This window comes from Macaca thibetana, chromosome 13, assembly GCF_024542745.1.
Source record: "Macaca thibetana thibetana isolate TM-01 chromosome 13, ASM2454274v1, whole genome shotgun sequence".
NCBI classification, from domain to species: Eukaryota; Metazoa; Chordata; class Mammalia; order Primates; family Cercopithecidae; genus Macaca; species Macaca thibetana.
Genome location: NC_065590.1, coordinates 38,936,235 through 38,961,361, shown reverse-complemented (window position 1 = coordinate 38,961,361; position 25,127 = coordinate 38,936,235). Strand labels below are relative to the sequence as shown.

General features: G+C 37.9%; 1 protein-coding gene across 4 annotated transcripts in view; it reads right to left on the bottom strand.

The window, feature by feature from the left end:
• Positions 1-224: 224 nt before the first annotated feature.
• The window catches only part of C1D (C1D nuclear receptor corepressor), a 377,915-nt gene continuing 353,012 nt past the window's right edge, over positions 225-25,127 (bottom strand). Inside the window, exons 1-6 of one of the 4 annotated variants that reach the window (XM_050754557.1) lie at positions 20,558-20,629; positions 10,569-10,645; positions 4,895-5,041; positions 4,058-4,124; positions 3,700-3,755; positions 225-1,077 (exon numbers count right to left, since the gene is read on the bottom strand). In XM_050754557.1, the coding sequence (XP_050610514.1) occupies positions 913-1,077; positions 3,700-3,755; positions 4,058-4,124; positions 4,895-5,032 (426 nt within the window). In that variant the 5' untranslated portion in view covers positions 5,033-5,041; positions 10,569-10,645; positions 20,558-20,629 and the 3' untranslated portion in view covers positions 225-912. Of the gene's footprint in view, positions 1,078-3,699; positions 3,756-4,057; positions 4,125-4,894; positions 5,042-7,855; positions 9,958-10,568; positions 10,646-20,557; positions 20,656-25,127 lie in introns of those variants that run through there. The other 3 variants (XM_050754556.1, XM_050754555.1, XM_050754558.1) reach the window with 3 other exon arrangements.

Sequence of the window (25,127 nt, the reverse complement as noted above, 5' to 3'; positions counted from 1 at the left end):
GCATTATGTAACACAAGACGTTGTTCCAGAACACTTGTATGTACTTGATACAGCCTCAAAAACATGAAATAAAAAAATCTGAAAAAAATGAGATGAAAAAGAACTGTGGACACCATGCATCAGGAACAAAAACTCATGAATTTCTCTATTTGTGGTGACTTCTAAAACCTATCTTCCTAATTTGGAAGGCAAATTTACTCAAAAGATAAAAATACACAGGTCAGTTATACAACATTTTCAGCCTTTATTGAGAGAGTATGGTCATCATGCCAGAACTCATCCATCAACATACAACCTTATTTCCCATCTAAAGTTAATGAGAATGTATTTTATTTTAAATGGGACATAGAGGCAACATGCCAAGAATTAAAGTACAACCATAAAGTTTTAGTTTCACACTTTGAATATCAACAAAGCAGTAATTCCTAAAATCATGAAAACATGATAAAATAACTACAGAAAAAAATGAACATTTAAGTCATTTCATGCTTTCTTAATGTCATATAGTGAAAACAGATGTACCTATAATTTTGGCCTACAGATAGCATACATCATAAGGTCATTATTCATTTAAAATAGTACAAATGTTTACAAAGAACATTTCACTTAAATTTCACAGCTGCTTATAAAATGGTACTTGCAAGATTGACCTATATAAAGAAATAAGAGTCTCATCAAAAGAGATGGTAAATTATAAATATATAATATATCACAATGTTAAAATCCTCAGTGCAAATCAATAAAGATAACAATCTTTGGAAAGGAAAGTATTTAGCTTTACATATTTACTGTAAATTTACATATTAATTCAATAAGAAATACATTTAAACCTTGTCCTGCCACAGAATTATTTTGTGGAGGGGGAAAAAAAAAGATGTACTTTTTGAGTATGTGTACATCAAAACCAAAAAGTTAACTTTTACTTTTTCCTTTATTGGCAACTTTTGATGCATTTCTTGGTTTTGGTTCCCAGAGGGCATTTTTTACAAATCTTGAAGCTGCACCTCTGTCCAGCTTGCCAGCCTTTTTCTTGTCTGTTATTTCCTTGACTCTGTTCATATATACTCTGATTCTTTCCTTAAAGATAAAAAAGAAAGGCAATAGATTTACTAAGCTGTTCACCACCACTAGATTTTACTATGCTGTACACCTCGGTTAAATTCAACATATATGTATTTATTGCCTATTACAGTGCGTGGTGCTAGGAAATGCAAATGAATAGGATAAATATGCTCCCTGCTTGCCTGGAGTTCACAGTTGGAGGGTGGGGAAAGACAGATGTTAAAAAGTCATTTCAGAAGTCTTCTGTTTCCAAAGAGGAAGAATCACACTAAGACATTACTCCACAAATAAACATTGAATTGAAAGCTTCTAGGTGGTTATACATTTTTTAAAATCACCATTAACACAAATCTATATATTAACTGTTTTGAATCTAAAGTAAAAAACCGGAGCTTTCATATACTTGCAAAATACAAACTAAACTATCCTGAAATTTTTCTAAACAGGAAATACATGAGGTAGTACTTAACTATCTTTTCATGCTACCATCTAGTGTAACAATTAGGAAGAATGAAAATACAAATTATTCAATTTTATAATTTTGATTGGTAAATACACGAAATTTTCTACTAAAATACACAGTTGTAATCAGACTTTACAAGATGAGAAACATAATCTGTTGCTGTTCCACTGAATCTTCTGAGACCATTAATCAGCATAAATGGCTCTTATGCTTCAAATGGAGAAATAAAGTTGAGGAGAGCCATAAAATAGCAAAGTAAAAAACTGATCACTGCTTAAAAACAAGCATCATTAAAATAATCAACAGTTACATAAACATATACAGAAAAATGCAGAATCTTATAATGTTTTCATTGTGAAAGACTGGCAACTCTGCTCCACACTCTCTAGTGACGCCCCATTTCTGTCTGAATAAAGGCACAGTGCTTACAATGGTAGATACTAGCTGCAGCACACACACATCAACCCTGCCTTGGGGTCTTTGCCCTGCTTATTCCTCTGCCTAGAAGGATATTTCCTCAATTACCCACACAGTCACTCCCTCTCTTCCTTCTAGTCTACTCAAATGTTAACCTTGTCTTTGAGGCCCTGACTTCAGCATTTAAAACTGCAGTCCTATTAAAGCACTCCAGTCCCCCTTACCCTACTCTTTTTCTTTGTTCCCATAACTTTCCAACATACTACATATTCATATATATTTCTTATTTGTTTATTATGTTTATTGTTTTTCTCCATTAGATACAGTCTGTTGTCTGCCACAAGGGCAGGGATCAGCATTATTCACAGAGGAATCATTTCACTTGGAAATAATGCCTACCTCCCAGTAAGCCCTCAAATATTTGTTGAATGAGTAAACTGACTTTTCCCATTTGTGATATATACGGTAAATAAGTTTCCTATCACACACTAAGTCTGTGATCAATTAGTATCATCTACATAAGGTCAGAAAAAGGGAACAGGTTTATGCATGCTTTTTATTCACCAACCCTTATCTAGAATATTAACGTACTACTTCGTAAAGTAGATTCTGAGGCAGAAAGAAAACAAATGACCTTGTCCTTTCACAAAGACAGTATCAAGTACTCCAAATAACTTCATATTAATGGAAAAAAGAGAAACTGCATGTAAAGTCCATATTATGAAGTTGAAAACAGATACAAGCCATTATTTTCAGATCTGTATATCATATTGCTTTACACTTTTGCTTTAAATATTTTTTCACAATTGTTTTATTTAAAAATAAATTTATTTCCCCCCTGCAAAAACTTTAAAAGAAGGAAATGTCTTAGACTACATGTTGAAAAACTGAACACAACAGATCTGGCTTACTCATTTTTAAAAAATAAATGACCAAGTGCTTTACTAAGTTGTAAATAACATACATATCAATTACCCTAAGACTTGAGAAAAAGAATACAATGTCAAGTGTATTTCATATCTATATCTGCCTTATATTTTATAAACACAAAGAATCAATTTATTAATATTCTTATTCATAAAACCAAGTCAAGAAGGTAACCGTAAGTTTGATTTCTAATTTTTCTCTTCAAATTGAATGATTTGATTTAATTTTTGAAGTCAGCAAAAACTCCAAGATACCAGACCTTATATACTGTACTTATACATCTAAATGGAATACAAAGACAAACCTAGAAGATTTATTACAGGTTGTAAATATGTCTAATGCAGAATTACTGGACAGTACACATACAGCTGGTGCCAAAAAAGCTTTTAGCTTTGTTGCTGAACTGGATTCTTTACTGCTGAGAAAATGAATTAATGGAGGAATTGAAAAGGTGGGGGGAGAAACTTTCCCGTCTTTGCTAGTAAATCAACTAGAATATACTTTTAAGAACTGTATAGAAGTTTTTTTCTTTTTTAAAAAGTAGTTCTAGAGATAAACAGGATTTCAAGAATTTATACGAAAAATAATATGTAAGTTATAAATAATTACTAGAATCATAACATTTTCCCATTCTGAGATTTATATAATATATGGAATACCAATTATCTGAAAAAGGTAAGAGAAAAAAAACCTCAAAGATAGTAAGGTCTGGCTCACTTTCATAATTTCAACTCAAATTCTGTTCTCCCTAATTTGTGTGACAAAGGTAGTGTGACAAACTTCAGAAATACAACAGCAAACACATAAAATAAAAAGAAATAAAATCTTACCAATTCCTGTTTTACTGGATGTTCCTTAGGATTAACTCCTTGAGTTGCCAAATAAACTAAAATAGAAAAATTTCATGGAATAAAATGGTGAATGTATTAATTTAAAACATTCCAATTAAAGAAACTAGTTGTTCACAAAAAAAAGGAAAGTCCTACAAACAATTAAACTTTAAATTATTCAATCTCCATGTAATACTAAATCTATGTGTGGCTCACTGGCATCCAGATTTAAAAATAAATATCTATTAAAATTGTTATTAAGTATAATTGTATGTAAATTGTTAGCATTTTAAAAATAAATCATCTTTCACACAATAAGTAATTTGCTTTCTAATGAATTCCAAAGTAACACACATACCCCAAAACATTGAATTTAATGTGTATGCAGAAACCAAATCCACTTTTGCTTGTTCAAGTGGGTCCAACTGTTAAAAAAGAAAAAGAGAGAGGGGGGAAGAGAGAAAGTGAGACAGAAAAAAAATACACAAACTTGGAACACCATCTGATAACATTTTAAACTTTTACCAAGTACAAGGTATCAAAGAATTTTTTTCAATTCATATAATCCAATAACCAAATGATCTGAAAATAATTTGTAAAAAGAAGTTTTCTTAATGAGTGACTTTTGTCCACAAATTTTCACCTTAGGGTATCATCTTTAGTTAGACAAGGAAAGTGTACAACCCAAGAAAAATTCTTTTGAATTATTTTAATTTCGAGAGTTACGATCTGGGTTTTGTATGTCAAAAGTAGTTTATCAATATAAACATTGTACATGATGCATTTATGTATAAGAAGCAGGCTAAGATGCTTAGGCAATACCAAAGACAGAAGAAACATAATGAGATTTGTTTTAGACTGTCAAAGTCAATTTACTGTTTTTGTCCTATAGGGTTTCCAGAAACCCTGATCACATCATTGTAATACTTAAAAGGTCAAAGATAGAGTCTGTCAAAAAGAATACTGTGAGTGCTCCTTTTTTTTCCAAAACCAAGTTAAAAACACAGTTAGGAGGTTATTTCCTAAGGCTGGAGTTGTGTTTTGTTTCCCCCCTAAAAATACCCAAACACTAATAAAATCGAAATAAAGGGGAAAAGGGGCATAGGTCATTAATCTGTTTCTTCTTCCACATGTTTCATAAAATAGCATTCTGTTTTATGAAATTCATTTTTAGGAAATTACATTTTTAAAATACCTTCTGCAACAACTCATTTCTAGAAACAGACATCATGGTCTTCAGCATCTCATCCACAGCACCAATGGAATTCTCAAACGCTGACAAATACTCATGAATTTCTACTGGATAGTCTTCATTAATTTCTTCACCTGCCATTATGGCTGACTAGAAAAAATTAAATTCTTTGAATTCATATTAGAGACAGAGCTTGTTCTTTAGTTTACAAAAAAAAAAAAAAAATCAATAGGTCATATCATGTATTTCAAAGACACTAAGAGTTAAAACCTGAAGATAAACAAATCTTTTTAGAATTTAATTCTAGATTAAATACATTCCAATTTGTCCCTTTCTTAAGTTTCCTGGGGGGCTGTGGAAGAAGAACCAACCGAAGCCCACTAATGCTATGCACACCAAACTCTCAACATTTTTGTTTTGTTTTGTTTTGAGATGGGGTCTCTCTCTGTCGCCCAGGATAATGCAATCACCACCCAATGCAACTTCTGCCTGCTGGGCCCAAGGGATCCCCCCACCTCAGCCTCCCAGGTTGCTGGACTACAGGCCCATTGCCACCATGCCCAGCTAATTTTTTTGTATTTTTAAAGAACTTTTAAAGAACTAAAGACATGATTACCAAATATGAGATAGCAATAATCAAAATCCTACATTTTAAAAACTGTTGAATTAGCAAAGCAATTAAAGTTTGATAAATAGATCTCCTAATGATTGCTAAAGAAATGGTAAGCAAAGCACTTTTTTAAGAAAACTATGTATTTCAGTCCTTCTAAATATAGGTGTCGATCTGAGAGCATGTTATATTAAACAAAAAAAGTAAAAATATCAGGTCTAAAATATGTATCACAGAAATCATTTTTCATATAATGATTAATATATAAATCATATATATTTATATTCCTTAAGCTTCTTTAAAATATTAATAAGAAATCCAAAGAGTCCATAAATCATATAAAGCCCATAAGCAGAAAAGAGGAAACTTGGGGCAAATAAACAATATGGTTTTCATTTGTGCCAGTGCATACTCTGACAGCCCATACTTTAAAAATTCACCTATATCAATGTATTATTAAAGTATCTAAGTCCAAATTTTAGAAGCAATTCTAAGCCATAGGTAACATCTTTAGAATAAAAAAAAATTGTATTAACAGAAATACCTCTTTATCACATAGGTAAGGAGAACAGCATGAATGTGTATGACAGCAAATAGCATAGCAGAATGGAAGTAAAGAGACTCGGGCTTTCCATCTTGATCACCAACTTTGTCACCTGAGATAAATCACTGAATCTCTCTCGGCCTCAAATTCCTCATCCATAAAATAAGGCAGTTGGTCTAATGATCTATAAAGTCCCTTACAGTTCTAAATGTTATGATTACTTTTAAGTTTGAAAAGTACTATTTGAATATTTAGTGACAACATATCAACATTTCTTCTGAATGAGTATATTCCACTAAGACATCTGGTTTCATTAAAAAAATAAAGTGAAGTCTATCTATTACTACTTGAGTTGTGAAGTTACTATCCAACTATTGTGCAACCAGCAATTAAACAAGGCAATAAGAAAACTACACAGAAAAGAATTGATTTCCAATTTCAAAAGGTTAACTGAAAATATGCATTTGCCTCTCATCCCTCCCCAAATCCCTACAATATGACAGAAGAAATATAAAAACATGAAAATAAAAATGCTGGAAACCAACAAAAGCACAGATCTACCAGCAGACTTTAACAGTAGAAACTGTGTAAGCTAAAGAGCAAACTGGGCTGGACATGGTGGCTCACGCTGTAATCCCAGCACTTTGGGAGGCTGAGGCGGGCAGATCACCTGAGGTCAGGAGTTCGAGACCAGCCTGGCCAACATGGTGAAATCCCGTCTCTACTAAAAATACAAAAATTAGCCAGGCATGGTGGCACATGCCTGTACTCCCAGCTACTTGGGAGTCTGAGGCAGGAGAATTGCTTGAACCTTGGAGGCGGAGGTCGCAGTGAGCCAAGACTGTGCCACTACACTCCAGCCTGGGCAACAGAGTTAGACTGTCTCTCAAACCAAAAAAAAAAAGAGCAAATGGGATCAGACTGGAAACAGGAAACAAAGCCAAGAAACCTTACAAACAAAAGAGAATGAGAATTTAGAAATATCCCCAAGAACAGAGCCATTAAGGGCTGAAAATAGCTAACCTAATCTCCAGATCTGTGAAAGGACAGCTCCAGCATTTATTGTCTAGATAAAGGTGTAAGTATAGGGATATACTGTAAAGAAGACTTGGTATTTCCTCACTTTATGTAGAATTTTGAACCAATAAATTTGAAAATGTAAATGAAAAGAATGACGTTCTTGGGAAGATATCAATTACCAAAACTAAAAAGAAGTACATAAAAACCATACAGATCATTAACCACAGAAAAAGAATTACACAGTAGTCAAAGACCTACCCTCCAAAGAGGCTCTAGTCCTAGAAGATTTTATAGGTAATTTCTTTCAAACCTTCAAGAAACAGTTAACTCCTACGGTATTTAGCTGTTTAAGAATATAGAGAAAGATGGAAAACTTTTTTCTTAACATATACAAAAATAAACTCCAAATGAATTAAAAATGTAAATGTATAAACATATTAGATTATATCAAATATTTATATCTAAATGAAACCCAAATGCTATAAAAGGAAATGGCTGACAAACTTAACTACATAAAAACTTTTTTGAAAAGTCATACATGGTAAAAGGATACCATAAGCAAAGTTAAAAGGCAAGAGACAGCTAGGAGAAAGTATCTGACAAAATACCACAAAGAATTAGATAGACTAAATAAACAGTTCCTAGAAAGCAATAAAACAAATTAAAATAATGAAGATATCATCACCTATCAGATTGGCAATAATTTTAAAGATTAAGAATGTTCAGTGTTAGAAAGGTTATACACTGAAAGTGGAATATAAATTGGTACCGGTTTTTAAAATGCACATACCCTTTGACTCAGGAAATCCTTTTAAGAATCTAGCCTATAAAAATCCTTGCACATATGCATATAAATTAAAATGTCCTCCTTAAACTTGTCTCTGAACTTCCTCCAGTTTGTCTTGTATCAAATTGTCCCTTTGCTGGACTACTACCTGTAAGTTTAAATGTTTTATTTCTCCATCTAAGAAAGAAACCAAAAAAAAAAAGAAAAAAAAGATCTTGACTTCGAGGTGCTTATACTAAGTCTCTAATTCCTCTCCTTCCATCCTTTCTCAAATCTCTTACAAACATATGACCTTACTTTTCTCTCAAAATTATACTTAGCAAGGTCACCCACACTGCCACATGGTTAAATTCAATGGTCAATTCTCAGTTCTCCTTGAGTGACACTGTTGACTCCCTTCTCTTGGTTTCCTTGGTTTCCTTGGTTTCCTTTCTATCTCACTGGCTCCCTTCTTGGTCTCTTAGATGCAGCTTTCTCACATTCTCAGCCCCTTAACCAAGCTTGAAGTGCCCAGAGGCTGTTCCTGACTTTCTTCTCTGATTTACTCCTAGGTGAGCTGAGGGTTTTAAATTGCTTTAGTAAACTGAAGACTCCAACATTTCTTTCTCCAACCCTGACCTCTCCATTGAAATTCATATTTACATTTCCAGCTGCAGAGATACTCAGCTGAATGTAAATATGAAATTCATACAGAGATACTGAGTATCTCTGGTAGGATGTCTAATAAATTCTCAAATGGAACCTGCCCAAAGCCAGATTCCTAACCTTGCCTACTGCGGTTTTCATCATTTCATTTCATGGCAACTCTAACTTTCCAATTGTTCAGTCCCAAAATTTCAGAGTGATCCTTGACTACTCTCTCTCACTTCATCTTTAATACACACCCAGAATCTAACCATGTCCTACCACCTCTACTGCTACTATCCTGGTCCAAACCACCATCAAACCATGCCTGAATGCCCTCCTAAATAGCTTTCTTGCTTCTGGCCAAAGTCTATTATCAAGAATATAGAGAGATCATTCAAAATGTAAATCAGACTATGCCATGCTTCTGCTCAGAAATTTCCAAAGGCTTGTCACCTCATTCGAAATAAGACAAAAATCCTTACAGTGGGCCCGACAAGGTGGCTCATGCCTGTAAACCCAGCACTTTGGGAGGCCAAGGCAGGAGGATAGCTTGAGCCCAGGAGTTCGAGACCAACCTGGGCAACACAGCGAGACCCCAACTCTATTTTTTAAATCAAAAAAAAAAATAAATATTTACCTTTTAAAAATCCTTACAGTGGGTTCAAAAAGCTCAACACAATTTGCCCTGACTCCCCATCACCTTCTGTGACTTCATCTCCCACTCTCCCTTGCTTATTTCACTCCAGCCACAATAGCCTCATTGTTCTTCCCCCATGACAACAGGCACATGCCTACCTCCCTTTGGACTTCTCTCCTTCCTAGAATACTCTATTCCTCTCTTCCTCCCTTACCAACATCTTCAGAGCTTATTATGTTACCTTCACCAGATCTCCACTCAAATGTTACCTATTGGTATCTCTCTCCTAACCACCCCATTTTAAAATGCACACCACTCCTCCTCACTCCCTATCTCCTTCCCCACCTTACATTCCTCTATATCAACTAACATGTATTTATTTGTTGCCAGTCTACCTCCAAAAGGCAACTACATGAGAGCAGGAATTTTTGTGATTTGTTCACAAGCACTGCCTGACAGTCAATAAACATTTGTTGAAATAAACTATGACAAAATATTGGAAATAATCTAGATATTCATCGACAGGGAAACAGTTAAATGAATTACAGCATATTCATCCTTGAGAATATTACATGTCTTCTAAAAATAAAGAAGTAAATCTATATATAGTGACACACAATAAGAAGGAAAAAGAGAACAGAGAACATTGTATATAACACATAATGTGCCTAATATATGCCATTTGGCTTTAAAAAAAAAAAAAGCTATATACATACATGTAGAGAAAAGTCTGGAGGGAGCATACAAAAAACAGACATTTTCTCTGAAAAAAGACAAGGATTAGGGAATAGGTTCAAAGCAGACTCATTTTTTTAACTCTTCATTCTTCATTGTTTATATTTTATTTCAAAAAGCACATATTAAATTTTTAATAAAAAACATTTAAATAAAGGCACAATAAAGTATTTTGGCTTTTAACAAATACTGTATGTATTTTTTAAAAACACAAAAGGTCTTTATTTAAATGTGAATTTTTTCATCAAATTTTCCTATTAGAAAACATTTCCTTTCTTCAGAAGAACACAGTAGAGATTTTTCCTGCAATTATTCCCTGTCCCTAAGCCCCAATAAACAAGCAGATATTTGTTGTTAGAAAAGGCAAGGGGGGCTAAAAAATAAAGGCTCTTCTATTATGAGAAATTCCTCCTAATTCAAGTGATTTCTACTAACATTTTATATAGGCAGTTGCTGAATATTTATTCCTTCCAAAGAAAAAGCGCAGAAATTTCCCTCCATCCCCTTAGCTACTCTGACCCCAGGATCAAGCAATGACTCTATGGTATCAGCAGCAAACACCTGAATAGCACTGATTATGTGCCAGGCACTATTCTAAGCATTCCACATGCACTTGTTCATCCAAACCTCACAGATGAAGAAACTGAGCCACAATGAAGTTAAAGAACATGCCTAAGGTTGTACATGTTAAAATTTCCAAAGAAGAAAATAACTCACCCAGCTCTGCTCCTCACCCTCCTCCCGGGTTCTATAGGTACTCCTCGCCCTTCCACACACTCCTTCTAAAACACTGGCTGCAGAGGTAGAGACAGACGGAGAGGGCGTGAGAAAACTTGCTTCTCTTCACCACTCAGTAGGGTGTGGCTGAGACTAAGGACCTGGGTTGGGGAGATGCCGCCCAGTAACCCTAACAGCCGTTACTGCCACTCAGTCCCTCTTCTCACTGGTTATACAGAAGCCAAAGTACCGATAGCAGAAAAGAAGAGTGCATAGCATCACATACAGAACTGAAGTCATCAGCTACCTCTTTTCTTCAATTCTCCACTTCAGGGTGGCCAATCCAGGCAGAAACCTGGGAGGCACCCCAAATCCAATCAGTCCTGGCAATATGGCTTCCTTAATCTCCTCACACCACAAGCTTTCCTCCATTCTCACTGGCTAGATTATTTCAACAGCCTTTGAGTAGTGTCCCTATTATCAATTTTTCTCCACTCCCAGTTTTAGAATATTACAAAATATGCTTTAAACAGTCTGGTCATGGTACTCCTCTGTTTAAAATTCTGCAACAGTTCCCTACCACATGGAAGATAGTTCCAAACCTCTCAGCATAGATGCAAGGCCCATTATGATGTGGCCCTTGCTTGTCTGCCTAACCTCATCTTTCATGGCTCCCCTCTTTGAATCCTAGAGCTGTGGCCATGATGGCAGTTTTCCAAATGTGCCATGCTCTCTCACTCTCAACTTTGACCTGTGTGACGCTCTAAGCCTGAAACGCCCTTCCAACTCCACTTTGTTCAAATCCTGCTTATCTTTGGAGGTAAAAAATAGGTTTCAGTTCGGCCAATGAAGACTTCTCTGCATGCTCTCCTTCTATGCTCTCTGTCTGGACAAATATAACAACTATAAGCTGTCATGTCACATAAAACACTATCTCTTAATGTATTTTTATTTACTTGACTTCCCTTTTGACTACAAGTTCCTTGAGGGGGGGCTGTGTCATGTTCATGTTGTATCCCCAATGGCTGACACACAAGGTGACTGTATCTCTCAATTTGCCCAAGACAGTTCCACCTTATGCCTGTTGTTTCAGCTTGCCACCAACTCAGCTCCTTTCTTTCTTGTCCCAGTTTGAACAAAAAATTATATGGTTACCCTAAACAACGTAGGTTCTCTGACCCTTATTACCACTTCCCACCCCATTTAGCTAGAGAACAGGAGCATCAGAGGAGTTACCCTTTGCACCAGTCAGGTTTCAACTAGAGAAGCAGAACCAGTAGGAGATACGTATTAACAGAGTTATGGCAAGAAACTGGTTTACATACGGCAAGCTATCAAGGAAGGAACTCATGCTGGACCTCTTGGCTACTAGCTGAAACTGCTGTCTACAAGTGGAATTTCTTCTTTTGGGTCAGGGAAACCTCGGCTCTGCTTCTAAAGCCTTTCAACTCATTGAATCAGGCCCACCCAGATTATTTAGAATAATCTCCCTTACTCAATAGATTATGGATTTTAATCATGGCTTCAAAATACTTTCACAGCAACACCTACATTCATGTTTGACTGAGTATCTGTGGGCTACAGCCAAACCAACTTGAAACATTAAAAAGACAATCACAGCCAGGCACCATGGCTCACACCTGTAATTCCAACACTTTGGGAGACTGACAGGAGGATCACTTGAGCCCAGGAGTTCAAGACCCACCTGGGAAACACAGACAGATCCATCTCTAAAACAGAAAATATTTTTAATTAGCTGGGCATGATGGCATGCACCTGTAGTCCTACCTACTCAGGAGGCTGAGGTGAGAGAATCACTTGAGTCCAGGAGTTCGAGGCTGCAGTAAGCTATAATTACACTACTGCACTCCAGCCTGGGCAACGGAGCAACGCCTGCAGCCCTTTAAAAAAAAAAAAAAAAAAAAAAAAAAAAAAAAAGACTATTACACTAAGATGTATTCCTGGCATCACAAATATTATTGCTCTGACAATACTTTTCCACAACAAGCTTGTTATTTTGATTATCAGGCTCCCAAGTAACAGAACTAGACTTCAAATTCTAGCTAACAAATGTAGAAGAAATGACAACTTAAAAAAGAATCACGACTTTGCAACCCCTAATGAAATTATAGGTTTAGGCAATGACCACCAATAGATCACTAAAAGTAGGTGAAACACACATATTATGAACCTCCTGATGCGAGCCAATATAACATACACAGCACCATCTGCAAAGCATTTCCAACTCCCAAAAAAGCTGAATCTGAACAATTAAGCCTACAGAGCTAACTTCCATTTTACAGGAAATATAAAGGATAGAGGAACAAATTAACACCACAAGAAAGCAAACAAATATGGAGTGAGAAACACAGTACTCTACAGGACAACTGATCAGGCTTCTATAACAAGTCAATGGCATGAAGCAAAAAAAAATGGGGGAAGAAAGAGGAAGAAGAGATTGAAGAGATTTAAGAGACATAACAACCAAATGAAATACATAGACCTTGTTTGGATCTTGATTCAAATAAACCAAGCATAAAAAGATAGTTCTGTGAGAAAGAAATCTGAACATGGACCAAGTATTAGATGACACCAACAGATTATTGATAATTCTGTCATCTATGATAACAGCAATACAGTTATATAAGAAAATTTCCCCGTCTTTTGAGGATGCACACTGAAGTATAGAGGGGTAAAATTATGTAACATTTTGAATTTGCTTTAAAAAAAAAAAAAAGTAGCCTCCACGAATTATTACAACTTTGAGAGAAAAGATAAGAACCTTATGTACATTATTTCTATAGTGAAATTAGATGGCTAACCACAAACTAGCTTTTAGAATACAACTCAGTTCATATATAGGGGAATAACTAAAGAGAAGGTGTCATCTAGAATATTTAAGCAGCTCCATTATATCTCATTTCAATTCCAGATATAACTGGGGTGAGGAAGAGGAAGGTTACTGGGTGCTCACTACATCTGTGATAGTTGCTGAACATATAGTCTCAAATGAGGTTTGTATTACTAACATTTCCAACAAAAGGCTGACATTCTGAAGTGTCTATTTATTTCAAGAGTATCACAAATTCCTTATTTTTTTTTTTTTTTTTTTTGAGGTAGAGTCTTGCTCTCTTGCCCAGGCAGTGGCTCAATCTCAGTTCACTGCGACCTCTGCCTCCCAAGTTCAAGCAATTCTCCTGCCTCAGCCTCCCGAGTAGCTGGGATTACAGGTGCACACCACCATGCCCAGCTAATTTTTGTACTTTTTTAGGAGAGACAGGGTTTCACCATGTTGGCCAGGCTGTCTCGAAATCCTGACCTTGTGATCCGCCCAGCTCAGCCTCCCAAACTGCTGGGATTACAGGTGTGAGACACTGATCCCAGCAAATTCCCTTCTTTAAAAAAAAAAAAAATCCTAATTTCTTGTATTTTTACCTGTCCCTTAAAAATGTAGGCAAAATAAACAAATAAACACCCAAGAGTAATGCCAAATAAAAAACTAAAAAAAGACATATGCAACACAAAGATTTTTTTAAGCCTCTATGAATCAATTTAACAACAACAAAAAAAAGTACACACAATCGAAAAGAAAAATGGGCAAAGAAAATCAACAGTTCACAAATAATCCAGATGACCAATAAGCATAAAGAAAGCTACTCAACCTTACTGATAATTAAGGAAACATAAATTGCTAGAATATGATGCCATTTTAAAAATTAAAGAGATTAATAGTACTAAAATGGACAAAGGTGAGCTGAGAACAGCCTCCCATTCACTATTAGTCAGGGTATAAATTAGTTTAGCATTTTTGTGGGGCAATCTGCACCATGCTTCAAAATCACCTATGTACACCTCCTTTGACCTAGCAATTTTACTTCTCAAAGTATATTTTAACGCAAGATAATGTTTAAGGACTTCCACTGCAATGATCTTTAAAACAGTAAACTTTAAAACAGAACAACCAACACATCCATTATTAGAACCTGGTTAAATAAATTATGGTATGCCCACCTATTAAAATACTCTGCAGTAGTGAAAAGGTACGAGGTACAGCTTAGAAAGATTCCTAAGATATATTAAATGAACAAAAGTTGAAGAACAGCATGTATAATACATCCTATTTATTTATTTATTTGAGATGAAGTTTCGTTTCTGTTGCCCAGGCTGGAGTTCAGTGGTGCGATCTCAACTCACTGCAACCTCCCCTACTGGGTTCAAGTGATTCTCCTGCCTCAGCCTCCCAAGTAGGTGGGATTTCAGGCATCCACCACCATGCCTGGCTACTTTTTTTTTTTTTTTTTTTTTTTTTTTGTATTTTTAGTAGAGATGAGGTTTCACCACGTTGGCCAGGCTGGTCTCAAACTCCTGACCTCAGGTGATCTGCCCGCCTCAGCCTCCCACAGTGCTGGGATTAGAGGTGTGAGCCACCATACCCAGGCCATCCTATTTATTTTGAAGAAAATAAGATATATGAGTATGGAGGCATATTTGTATGGTATATGCATATAAGTTTTCTTAAAGGATCCAAAAGAAGCTGTTAACTGTGGTCACTTCTGGGAAACAAAACGCAAGAAAGTGAGGAAGTACATTTTGTTACACTCTCTGAATTACAAGATATGTAACGTAACACTTAAGCTTATAAAAACTTCAATCATCTCAAATTTTGAAATTTACTTTATTCTCAAACATACCAGATAAAAATGCCATTTCCCTCTACTTAGCAGCAACAATTAAACCTACGTTCTTTACCACTATTACATTCAAAGAACCATATAAATGTTTTTTCTACCCCTAAATTGTCTAGCCACCAAGTGGCTATTTTCCTCTATTCTCATGGTACAAAAGCCTCCTCTGGCCTGCTTGCTACATGGCTAAACATCCCAGTCAACTGGTTTAAAGATGCTTTTGCAAGTTCTCATCTTCTCTTCCTGCCCCCTAGCCAAACATTCTAGCTCTAGGCCTAGTGAACATTCATTCCTAACGAAATTCACAAAAGACATAAATTAATGCTACCCAACCTCAACAGGTCCTCTGTCAGTTGCCTGACAGTTCCTTTATTTATCCCTGATACCTCCTCAGCACTTACTGCACAATGTCATGTAAATGAATAATATTTACTGAGCATTTACCACATGCCAGTCTCTAAGGACTCTCTTATTCAATAGATATTTAATTAGCCTCTATGATAGGCAGCCCTGATGCTTGGAAGATAATAGTAAGCAAAAACTTGCCTGCTCTGTACTTACTGTTTAGTGTGGATGATAGACACTAATCAAAGAATCACGGAAATATAAAATTACAACAGTAATATGAAGAAATAAATTGTGCTATGAGATAGTGGACATGACTTAATCTGAGGGAAGACAGAATGCTTCCTCAAGAAAGCACTCGATGACAGAGACGAGTTAAGCAGACAAAAACTGTAGTGCGGGCGAGGAGAGTTCTCACAACTCTACGACTGGGCACTAAAATTAGCTTCACTTTACAGATGGCACAACAGAAACAGGTCACAGGGCTGGTAAGTGGTAAAGCTCGGCAGAATGGAACTCAAATCGAATGGAGGAGGAGCATCCCTCACAAATCCCATCAGTGGATTTGTGTAGGATGCTCTCTGGACAAAATCTTTTATACAATGTAAAAGGTTTGTTCCTCCCTGAAAGTCTATTCCCGTAACCCTTCCAGCCTTAACTCCCATCTTTACCCTATTCCCCAACGTCACACTCAACTTCTGTTCCTGTCACTAATCCACGTGACCAGAATCTCCAATTTCCTTAGCAATGTTCAGTAGGCCTGGAGCAACGTTACACTCAACTTCTGTTCCTGTCACTACTCCACATGACTAGAATCTCCAACTTCCTTAGCAATGTTCAGTAGGCCTGGAGCTACTGAACATGGGGCATTAGCAAATGGCCACAGAGGAAAGAGGACTGGCAAAAGCATCTTTAAAACAGCTAACTGGGAGATGTGACCATGAAGGAAGGGAACTGAGGTGCTATCATAGCCCTTTCCCTCTACTTGGAATACCCGTGTTCCTCCGTTTTGCATTGCTATGCAGGAATACCTGAGGCTGGGTAATTTAATAAAGAAAAGAGGTTAGATTTGGCTCCCAGTTCTGCAGGCTACACAACAAGCACGGTACCAGCATCTGCTTTTGGTGAGATAAAGGGGGAGCAGACATGTGACATGGCGGGTGAAGCGGCAAGAGAGAGAAGAGGAGCTTCCATGCTCTTTTAAACAACCAGCGCTAGGAGTGAACTAACAGAGTGAGAACTCAACTCATTACCTCAAGGACAAAACCAAGACATTCAGTCTGCCTCCATGACCGGGCCTACCTCCAACACTGGAAGTCACATTTCAACAAGAGATCTGGAGGAGACACACACCCAAATCATATCAACCTCCTCTTCATAACTGTCTCCATTTTCTTGGCCTATCAATCCTTTAAAACCCACATCAAATGCTCCCTCCTCTATAAAGGTGTCCATACCTCCCAAACAAAGGTAGTCTCTTCTTCCTCTTTGCTCCCAAGTTTCTCTGAATATAACTGTAATACAGTTATCACACTGCTGTGCAACTATATGCTTGACTTAACGTAATGACATATCTATCAATAACACTCCTCAAGTTCTTGATAAATCCAAAGGTGTCAATCCTCACTTCACCCGATCCATCAGCTGCACTACTCTACTCTAAATTCCACAACACCAGACTCAAAATTGTCCTTGTCCCTCACTGGCTGCTCAGGCTGTCTCATTTGGTGGTTATTCCTCATTTTCCTAACTTGTTAATGTTAAAATGCCTAAGGACTCAGGCCTTGTGCCCCTTCTCTTTTCTGCCTACATTTACTCTTTTAACGACTGTCTCTGGTCTCACAACTTTAAATACCATCTGTTCACTGACAACTCTCAAATGTCTGTTTCCAGCAATGACCACTCTGAAGTCCGGAATGAACATACTTAACTGCCTACTCAACATCTCCGCTTAGATGACTAACAGACATCACAAACTTATCACCTCCTTAACTCAACTCCGAATCTTCCCACAAACCTGCCCCTCCCACAGTTTTCTATTTCTCAGTTAACGGCAATTTCATTCTTCTAGTTGCTCAAGCCCCAAACTTTGACAATAACCTTATTCTTACAATTCACTTTCAATCTGTAAGCAATTCTATTGGCTTTTCCTAGAAAATACATCTAAAATTAAACTGCTTCTCCATCTTCACTTCTTTCCAATTAAGATGTTATCATCTCATCTGAACTACAACACCTCCATGATTAGTCTCCTGGTTTTCACCTACCCCACCCCACAACAAACTATTCTTAACACAGAAGCCAGAGAAGATTCTATTAAAACCTAAGTCAGGCCAGGCGCAGTGGCTGACGCCTGTAATCCCAGCACTTTGGGAGGCCAAGACAGGCAGATCACCTGAGGTCAGGAGTTCAAGACCAGCCTGGCCAACATGGTGAAACCCCATTTCTACTAAAAATACAAAAAAAATTAGCCGGGCGTGGTGACACGTGCCTGTAATCCCAGCTACTTAGGAGGCTGAGGCAGGAGAATCGTTGGAACCCAGGAGGCGGAGGTTGCAGTGAGCTGAGATTGCACCACTGCACTCCAGCCTGGGCAACAGAGCCAGACTCCGAAAGAAAAGAAGTGGGTGGGGTGAGGTGGGGTGGGGCGGGGCGGGGCAGGGCAGGGCAGGAAAGGAAACAAAAGAAAACAAAAGAACAGACAATAAAGTAAAACAAAATAAAACATAAAGTAAAATAAAATAAACCTAAGTCAGATCATGTCACTCCTCTGCTCTTACCTTTCCATTGGTTATTTACTCACTGGGCTATTCCTCAAGGTAAGATTCATGTCGAGGTACATTTTGAACACATCACTAACATAATGTCTTGTCATGTATTAGGTATTTAGCAACTATTTGTTAACTAACTAAAACCAACCAAAGTAACCTAAGACCTAATTTTGGAAACTCTTAATATCAGATTACAGTTTGAGCTTACAGATACTAGAAAGTCACCACATGGATCCAAACAAACATATGATCATGTACGTTCTGGGGCTCTTCCCATCTCTACACCAAATAATTATACACAGTTATGAACTAAGCTTGAGAATAAATCCAACATGATTGTGTTTTGGAACTTGAGAGCCACTTGCTGTTGCTGCACCAGAATTCTATCACCCGTAATGAATTACTGGAATGGCTTTTTTGCACTGCATTATCTCAGGAGAAAATAACAATGAAATGTACACACAAGTTCTCAATAAATATTGCTGTCTTGGGCAAACAGTGACTCCATGTTAGTATTGTCTGTGACTCTCCTTCAGTCTCACAGTACAATTCCTGAGTACATACAGACTTCTTCCTTTTCTAAAAAAGATATTAACATCTAAAAATAAATGTATCCAGAAGTCTAATAATAGAGGAGTATATAAATTATGAGGATATTGCTCAAGATTGAGATGAATAACTACATTAGATTAAATTTACTTCTATTCAGTGTTTAATTCAAAGCATTTCCAAAATTACAGCGATCAAGCAGCAAAATTACCTTCCAAAACATATGGAAGTGGCTTATTACAATCACCTCATTTCTTAAATAACAGTATATGGGGTTGCTGCATAGATTAAATAAATAATATAGATAAAAGCCATCAGAACAGGGCCTGGCTCAGCCCTCAATACATTAGATAGTATTTTACCAAAAGTGAAAGTTATCAAATACTCTAATCCATTGTGGACTATGTAGAGCTATGCTTGAAGGGTCAACTGTTTGGAAACAGTAGCTGAGATAATACATATGAAGAGCCATTTGAAAAGGTAAAAGCAGTTAAGAAAAAAAATTGCATTACTTCTGAACTGTGATACATACAACACAGCTAACTGAAGGCAGCTGTAGTATCTTTTGACTGAGAATTTTGTTTTATTTTGAAAAACCATTATTCACACTTATCATCATCTTTCAACAAAACAATGAGTTCTATCATTTCCACTAAACGCAAATACTTCTCTGTACTTCGACAGGGCTAATCTGTTAATTTTGAATCAAAAATACAGGGTTAAATAACTAAAAGTATAATTGGATTGTTTGTAACACAAAGGGTAAGTGCCTGAAGGGATGGATGCCCCATTTTCCATGTGATTATTACACATTGCCTGCCTGTATCAAAACATCTCGTGTACCCCATAAATATATACACCTACTATGTAACCACAAAAATTTTAAATTTAATTTTTTTAAAAATCACGGTTAAGTCTTGGTTCTGTCTACCATCAGACAGTACCAATGGGTTAATAAGTGGATAGCAGACATCTCATTGCGACAAATACGTCTGTATCAAGCCAAAACTGAATTGTATTCAGCAAACATGAAGACATTAAAGGCATTTTCAAGCAAGTTTTAGTTACACTGAACTTTCCCGGGTCATCAAGAAAAACTGCTCTCTTGGATTACCCACCACAGATTTCGGCTAAAGGTCGAAATTAGCCCACTATCTCAGACGGGCTAATACTGCAGCGGCAGGCAGTCTGTGAATGTGAATGATAAACGGAGCTAACACAGTAAAGTGACTCCCCTAGACGTCCCACTTTAGCCTCTCTCCTTACGCAAGATTTGAAGACAGCTGAAAATTGTGAAGTCATGTTTTTTTTGTTGTTGTTGTTTTTAATTTTTTCGTCTTCCAAGAGTTGAGAAGGGGGTGGTTAACAAACGAAGAAAAAGAGAAAGACCGGAACAAGAGAGAGAAATGAGGGGCCGGGGTAAGCCAAAGCCTGCAAGCAGCCCCAAAACAAGCGGAAGTGGGGGACCTGCAGCAATGCTGCCCCAGAAGAGCTGTGAGACACTGCATTCCTGGAAGGCTATGCAGCCAAACTCCGATTCTCTCAGTCTGCCCAGAGGATTACAGGGGAATCCCAGGAGAGGAAAAGCGGAGTTAAACAGGAGGAGGAGAAAAACTGAAAGTACAACTTTGAAAAATACCTCAGGGCCTTCGACTACAGTCTCCCGGAAAGCGGTCGGGCAACGATGACGACAATGACGCGCCGGCTGTGCCCGCGCCGAGGGGCGCTTTCCGATGATCTCACGGTGCTCGCCACGCCCCCGCTCCTTCGCTCTTCTCTAAAGGCAAATCTCAAAATGAGTAGCTCGGGGCCATGTTGTGGGAGAGGATTGCGGCGGCACTCTGGGAACCTTTGTCTACATTTGTACCCGGCCAACACTCAGCCCAAATACAGGTTGAGTGTATTTAACCAGGAAAGAAATCTTAGTTACTGAAACTTTGTATTTTTACTTTCCCGGGAGCTTTTCCAGGGCCCTCACTGTTACTACGCTTTTATTGTCTGCCTCAAGATCAGCGTCTTAGAGCAGCTTCCCAGATTATCCGTGGGGAAGAATGGGTTGTTTTTCCAATCTGTCAGTAAAAGATACTTCTATAATACAGTAAAAATGAATTAGTAGAAAAATGGGGAAAATATGTGCAAAATACAAGCCCAAATTTTTTATTATTAGTTTCAGTAAATGTAAAATTGCATTTCAACGTATGCAATCAGAAGAAACATAATAGAAAATAAAGGCATTAACAGAAACTGTACATATTGTTCATTGAAAGTTTAGTATAAGCGATTGAGCATTGTCTTAACATTTGTAACTTGTCATTCCATGATCGTAATTTGATAAAAATTTATGCCTGAGTTGTCCATATATTAAATGCATGTAAAAGCATTTTGAACAAGCACCATGTATGTAATATTTAAAGTTTTGGGGGAGGTCACAAGGTGGCCGAATAGGAACAGCTCCAATCTGCAGCTCCCAGTGTGAGTGAGGCAGAAGACAGGTGATTTCTGCATTTCCAACTGAGGTACCAAGTTCATCTCACTAGGGCTTCTCAGACAGTGGGTGGAGCCCACAGAGCAGGGCGGGGCATGACCTCACCTGGGAAGCACAAGGGGTCCGGGAATTCCCTTTCCTGGCAAAGGGAAGCCGTGATAGACCGTACCTGGAAAATCGGTACACTCCCACCCTAATACTGCATTTTTCCAGCGGTCTTAGCAAACGGCACACCAGGAGATTATATCCCATGCCAGGATCGGAGGGTCCCACACCCACAGAGCCTTGCTCACTGCTAGCACAGCAGTCTGAGATCGAACTGCAAGGCAGCAGCGAGGCTCAGGGAGGGACATCTGCCATTACTGTGGCTTGAGTAGGTAAACAAAGTGGCTGGGAAGCTGGAACTGGGTGGAGCCCACCGCAGCTCAAGGAAGCCTGCCTGCCTCTGTAGACTCCACCTCTGGGGGTGGGGCATAACTGAAAAAAAGGCAGCAGAAACTTCTGCAGACTTAAACGTCCCTATCTGACAGCTTTGAAGAGAGTACTGCTTCTCCCAGTGCGGAGTTTGAGATCTGAGAACGGACAGACTGCCTCCTCAAGTGGGTCCCTGACCCTTGAGTAGCCTAACTGGAGACACCTCTCTGTAGGGGCCAACTAACAATTCATACAGGTGGGTGCCCCTCTGAGATGAAGCTTCCAGGGGAAGGATCAGGCAGCAACATTTGCTGTTCTGCAGTATTTGCTGTTCTGCAGCCTCCGCTGGTGATTCCCAGGCAAACAAGGTCTGGAGTGGACCTCCAGCAAACTCCAGCAGACCTGCAGCTGAGGGTCCTGACTGTTAGAAGGAAAACTAACAGAAAGGACATCCACACCAAAACCCCATCTGTATGTCACCATCATCAAAGACCAAAGGTAAATAAAACCACAAAGATGGGGAGAAATCAGAGCAGAAAAGCTGAAAATTCTAAAAATCAGAGTGTCTCTTCTCCTCCAAAGGAACACAGCTCCTCGCCAGCAATGGAACAAAGCTGGATGGCGAATGACTTTGAAAAGTTGAGAGAAGAAGGCTTCAGATGATCAGTAGTAACAAACTTCTCCGAGCTAAAGGAGGATGTTCAAACCCATCGCAAAGAGCTAAAAACCTTGAAGAAAGATTAAACGAATGACTAACTAGAAAAAACAGTGTAGAGAAGTCCTTAAATGACCTGATGGAGCTGAAAACCATGGCACAAGAACTATGTGACACATGCACAAGCTTCAGTAGCCGATTTGATCAAGTGGAAGAAACAGTATCAGTGATTGAAGATCAAATGAATGAAATGAAATGAGAAGTTTAGAGAAAAAAGAATAAAAAGAAATGAACAAAGCCTCCAAGAAATATGGGACTATGTGAAACGACCAAATCTACATCTGATTTGTGTACCTGAAAGTGACGGGGAGAATGGAACCAAGTTGGAAAACACTCTTCAGGACATTATTCAGGAGAACTTCCCCAATCTAGCAAAGCTGGCCAGCATGCAAATTCAGGAAATACAGAGAACACCACAAAGATACTCCTTGAGAAGAGCAACTCCAAGACACATCACTATCAGATTCACCGAAGTTGAAATGAAGGAAAAAATGTTAAGGGCAGCCAGAGAGAAAGGTTGGGTTACCCACAAAGGGAAGCCCATCAGACTAATAGCAGATCTCTCGGCAGAAACTCTACAAACCAGAAGAGAGTGGGGGCCAATATTCAACATTCTTAAAGAAAAGAATTTTCAACCCAGAATATCATATCCACCCAAACTAAGCTTCATAAAGGAAGGAGAAATAAAATCCTTTACAAACAAACAAATGCTGAGAGATTTTGTCACCGCCAGGCCTGCCTTACAAGAGCCCCTGAAGGAAGCACTAAACACAGAAAGGAACAACTGGAACCAGCCACTGCAAAAACATGCCAAATTGTAAAGACCATCAATGCTAGGAAGAAACTGCATCAACTAACAAGCAGAATAACCAGCTAACATCATAATGACAAGATTAAGTTCACACATAACAATATTAGCCTTAAATGTAAACGGGCTAAATGCTCCAATTAAAAGACACAGACTGGCAGTTTGGATAAAGAGTCGGGACCCATCAGGTGCGGTATTCAGGAGACCCATCTCACGTGCAGAGACACACATAGGCTCAAAATAAAGGGATGGAGGAAGATCTACCAAGCAAATGGAAAACAAAAAAAAAGCAGGGGTTGCAATCCTAATCTCTGATAAAACAGACTTTAAACCAACAAAGATCAAAAGAGACAAAGAAGGCCACTACATAATGGTAAATAGATCAGTTCAAATAGAAGAGCTAACTATCCTAAATATATAGGCACCCAATACAGGAGCACCCAGATTCATAAAGCAAGTCCTTAGAGACCTATAAAGAGACTTAGACTCCCACACAATAATACTGGGAAACTTTAACACCCCACTGTCAATATTAGACAGGTCAATGAGACAGAAAGTTAACAAGGATATCCAGGAATTGAACTCAGCTCTGCACCAAGCAGACCTAATAGACATCTGGAGAACTCTCCACCCCAAATCAACAGAATATACATTCTTCTCAGCACCACATCACACTTTTTCCAAAACTGACCACATAGTTGGAAGTAAAGCACTCCTCAGCAAATGTAAAAGAACAGAAATTATAACAAACTGTCTCTCAGACCACAGTGCAATCAAACTAGAACTCAGGATTAAGAAAACTCACTCAAAACCACACAACTACATGGAAACTGAAAAACCTGCTCCTGGATGACTATTGGGTACATAACAAAATGAAGGCAGAAATAAAGATGTTCTTTGAAACCAATGAGAACAAAGACACAACATATCAGAATCTCTGGGACACATTTAAAGCAGGGTGTAGAGGGAAATTTATAGCACTAAATGCCCACAAGAGAAAGCAGAAATGATCCAAAACTGACCCCCTAACTTCACACTTAAAAGAACTAGTGAAGCAAGAGCAAACAAATTCAAAAGCTAGCAGAAGGTAAGAAATACCTAAGATCAGAGCAGAAATGAAGGAGATAGAGACACAAAAAAACCCTTCAAAAAATCAGTGAATCCAGGAGCTGGGTTTTTGAAAAGATCAACAAAATGGATAGACCGCTATCAAGACTTATAAATAAAAACACAGAGAACAATCAAATAGACGCAATAAAAGATGATAAAGGGGATATCACCACCGATCCCACAGAAATACAAACTACCATCAGAGAATACTATAAACACCTCTATGCAAATAAACTAGAAAGTCTAGAAGAAATGAATAAATTCCTGGACACATACACCCTCTCAAGACTAAACCAGGAAGAAGCTGAATCCCTGAATAGACCAATAACATGTTCTGAAGTTGAGGCAATAATTAATAGCCTACCAACCAAAAAAAAATCCAGGACCAGACGGTTAACAGCCGGATTCTACCAGAGGTACAAAGAGGAGCTGGTACCATTCCTTCTGAAACTATTCCCATCAATAGAAAAAGAGGGAATCCTCCCTAATGCATTTTATGAGGCCAATATCATTCTGACACCAAAGCCTGGCAGAGACACAGCAAAAAAAAAAAAAAAAAGAGAGAATTTTAGACCAATATCCCCGATGAACAATTGATGTTAAAATCCTCAATAAAATACTGGCAAACCAAATCCAGCAGCACGTCAAAAAGCTTATCCACAACGATCAAGTTGGCT